At 59.2% G+C, this 2982-nt stretch overlaps 1 protein-coding gene across 1 annotated transcript; it reads right to left on the bottom strand.

The window, feature by feature from the left end:
• Positions 1-269: 269 nt before the first annotated feature.
• Positions 270-2048, bottom strand: LOC126035695 (C-C motif chemokine 21-like). The gene is made up of 4 exons (XM_049794495.1): positions 1951-2048; positions 1245-1365; positions 942-1128; positions 270-600 (listed from the first exon to the last, which is right to left on the bottom strand). Exons 1-3 carry the CDS (start codon positions 2015-2017, stop codon positions 957-959), a joined length of 360 nt encoding a protein of 119 aa, XP_049650452.1. The 5' UTR covers positions 2018-2048; the 3' UTR covers positions 270-600; positions 942-956.
• Between the last annotated feature and the right edge of the window lie 934 nt (positions 2049-2982).

The raw sequence follows: 2982 nt of genomic DNA, 5'->3' as shown, positions 1-2982 counted from the left end.
CCAGCCCAGGCAGTACCATGGGGACATGGGATCTGCCTGGCAACCCACAGCCCTGCAAGCTGAAAAGGAGCAAACAGGTGAGAGGGGAATGAACTGCAGCCATCATTTCTTTGGTAGAAAAATAAGACCAATCTTCCAGAAAAGCCAGCCTGCAGCATAAAGGGTACTCTGTGAAGCACAAGGAGCCAGAAGTAGAGCCTTCCAGGAAGACTGAATGAAAGCACAGTCTTTAAATATAAATACAAATGTATAACACCCTCCCCAAAAAAAAAGTCATAGAAAAAGCTGCCATCCTGCCAGGCTACAGAAATCCCCTTTGGTGCCCACTTCCCCCTCAGCTCAACTCCCACGCCGGTCCAGATCCTTGCTGGCGTAGCCATGGGGCGAGCAAGGACCTGGGTGCTATCCAGCCACAGAGAGCACCCAGCCAGTCCAAGGGGTCCTGGCTGGGGGGATCTCTGCAGCAGGCATGGCAGTGCCAAGGGGGCTGCGGAGGAGAGGGCAGCCCCATCCTCGCCCCGGGGCTGGCAGGTGGGTGGGTGGTCTGTGGATGTCGATTGCCGGGTGGTGGGTTGGTCATCGGTCAGGAAAGCATCCGTCCTAAGGAAGGCAAGGAGGGGGTGGTGAGGTGGAGAGGGTCTCAGCAAGAGCACCCGCACCAGCTGGGGGGATGTTGCCTTGCATGATGTGCCTTGCCCATCCCCAAGCATTGGTTTGTCCCAGCAGTCCCAGAAAGAAACATGATTTTAAAGCAAGCACGGACCAGGAGGGAGCCGTGCCCTAAACACCTCCACGCTCCAACCACAGCTCTGGCAGCCCTTCCAGGCTCAGCCTCAGGAGCTGGACGCTCGCCTTCCTATGGGGAAGGATCTGGGATTGGGGACAGCACCCTCACCCCATCACCCTGTTGCCCTCCTCTCTCCCCCCTTCCCTCTCCCTACCTCTTCAGGCCTGACTTAGACCCGCTGTCGCTTCTGCCGCTTGGGTCTGCCCCTGGGTCGTGGGGACTGTCCCTTCTTCTTGTCCTGCTTGTCATTCTTGACCTTCTTGTCCAGGTTCTGCATCAGCTTCTGGACAGCAGGGTCGGTGGGAGAGGCACAGATTTTCTTGCCCCTTTTGGTGGTAAACCTGGGGGTGCAGGCAGAATGGTGTGCTCAGGGGTGGGCAGGAGGAGGACATGGAGAGGGAGGGTTTGGCTAAAGCCAAACTGCTCCGGATGGTCCCAACCGCAGTGGGGTACTTACACGACAGCACGCAGCAAACATCCAGACTCAGGTCCCTGGAGGCTGTAGGACTTCACCCAGTTGCTGGGGATAGCCTTCCGGCTGTTCTTCAGGCAGCAGTCTGAGGCTGAGCTGCCAATGCCTGTGAGCAAGGGGAAGATGTGGGATTTTGGACCCTCACCAAGCCAGGGCACCTTCCTAGCCCTGGGAGAGCACGACATGGCCAGCTGACGGCACAGGGCTTTCTTGATGTCATTCACAGGAGAGGTGCTGGGGCAGCACGTGAGGGTGGGATCCCCCAACCCCAGTTGCAGGTCAGACCCTGCCCTGGGCATATGTGACACCAATTTCCCTGCCAGCGGAGGGGAAACTGAGGCAGAGACGAGCTCCTTGCAAAGGGACTAAACCTTGGTCTCCTGACTGCGCTTTTCAGTTCGGCGTGCTGCTGCCCCTCCAGCCACATGCACACACACACACTCCCAAGCCAAGCAAGCACTGCAAGCCAATGCCGTCCGCCAACCAGGCGTGCACACAAACACACACCCCCCCTACACACAACTGCAGTGCAAACCCCACACCCGCAGCCATGCACACATCCAAATGCACTGCAAACGGTCCCCGTGCACTGTGACCGCACCACCCAGCACCCCGCACAGACCCCACCGAGCACCCATATCCCCTGCCTCATCCCACCTGCAGGTGGGAAGGAGGGCTTCGTGCCCCTCACCTTGAGCCTGAGCAATGAGCAGGGTAGCAGCCAGCAGGAGCAGCGGCAGGAGGAGACGCAGAGCCATGGTGGGCGCTGAGCTCGGTGAGGCTGGGGAGCAGGACACGCACTGCTGCCTTGGGCCGAGGCTGCTCCTATTTATCTCTGGATGCTTTGCTTTCATTTTCGACCAGCCTGGCAGGCAGCCCACCAGACAGCCGAGGGCTGGGTGATGGAGAAGTGGGAGGGTGGGGGATTCCTGTAAGCCACAACCCCCCCTTTACAGATGCGTCCTGTCTTGTTCCCAGATGCCCATCATGGTGTGGGGTGCCAGGTGGGGGGCATGGCGGAAACACGGCCCCCATCACGGCTAGATGAGTTTGTAGGCTCCTGTTTCCTACCTGGTCTCACAACCTGCCGGTGCCTGCTCTGGAGGATCGGGTGTTCCTGCTTGCCCATTTCTTCCCCTGGCAGGGACCCTGGCAGGTGGCCAAGCCGCTAAGGAAACCAAGGAGTCAATCTGTTTTGGTCCCCCACCTCGTGTTTTATTCCCGAGCCAAGCTGCCCGCCCCATACAGGTGAGAAGGGGCTCAGGGTGACTCCACATCCCAGGCCCCTGAGCCCCTATCCCTGTCCAGCTGCCTCAGGGACCTCCCCAAACAGATGAACACATCTGTAGGGCTGGGATGTGCAAGGGCCAGACAGCAAATGGGACTGGGGGAGATAGCATAGCCCACCATACATTGGTGCTGATACCAAACTGTGGGGAACTGAGGAGGAGTGGGGACCTTGACCCGCTGGGAGGAATGGGCTGATGGGAACCTCCTGAGGTTTAACACTAACAAGATGCGAAGTCCCAAGGGCACGATGGTGTGACCCTGGACAGGTTGGGCATGGCTGGCAAGGTGGAGGCTATGCAGAAGTGGACCCAGGCGAGCTGAACAGGAGCCTGCAGGGCACCCCTGTGGTGGCAATGGTCACCCAAAGAGATGGCCGTGTGGCTGGACCAAGCCCTGAGCAACCTGGTGTGACACCAGTGCTGCTCTGAGGAGG

The sequence above is a fragment of the Accipiter gentilis genome, chromosome Z, assembly GCF_929443795.1.
Source record: "Accipiter gentilis chromosome Z, bAccGen1.1, whole genome shotgun sequence".
In the NCBI taxonomy this organism is placed as follows: domain Eukaryota; kingdom Metazoa; phylum Chordata; class Aves; order Accipitriformes; family Accipitridae; genus Astur; species Astur gentilis.
The sequence above is the reverse complement of the archived record's forward strand: the minus strand, read 5'-3'. Positions and strand labels throughout refer to the sequence as shown.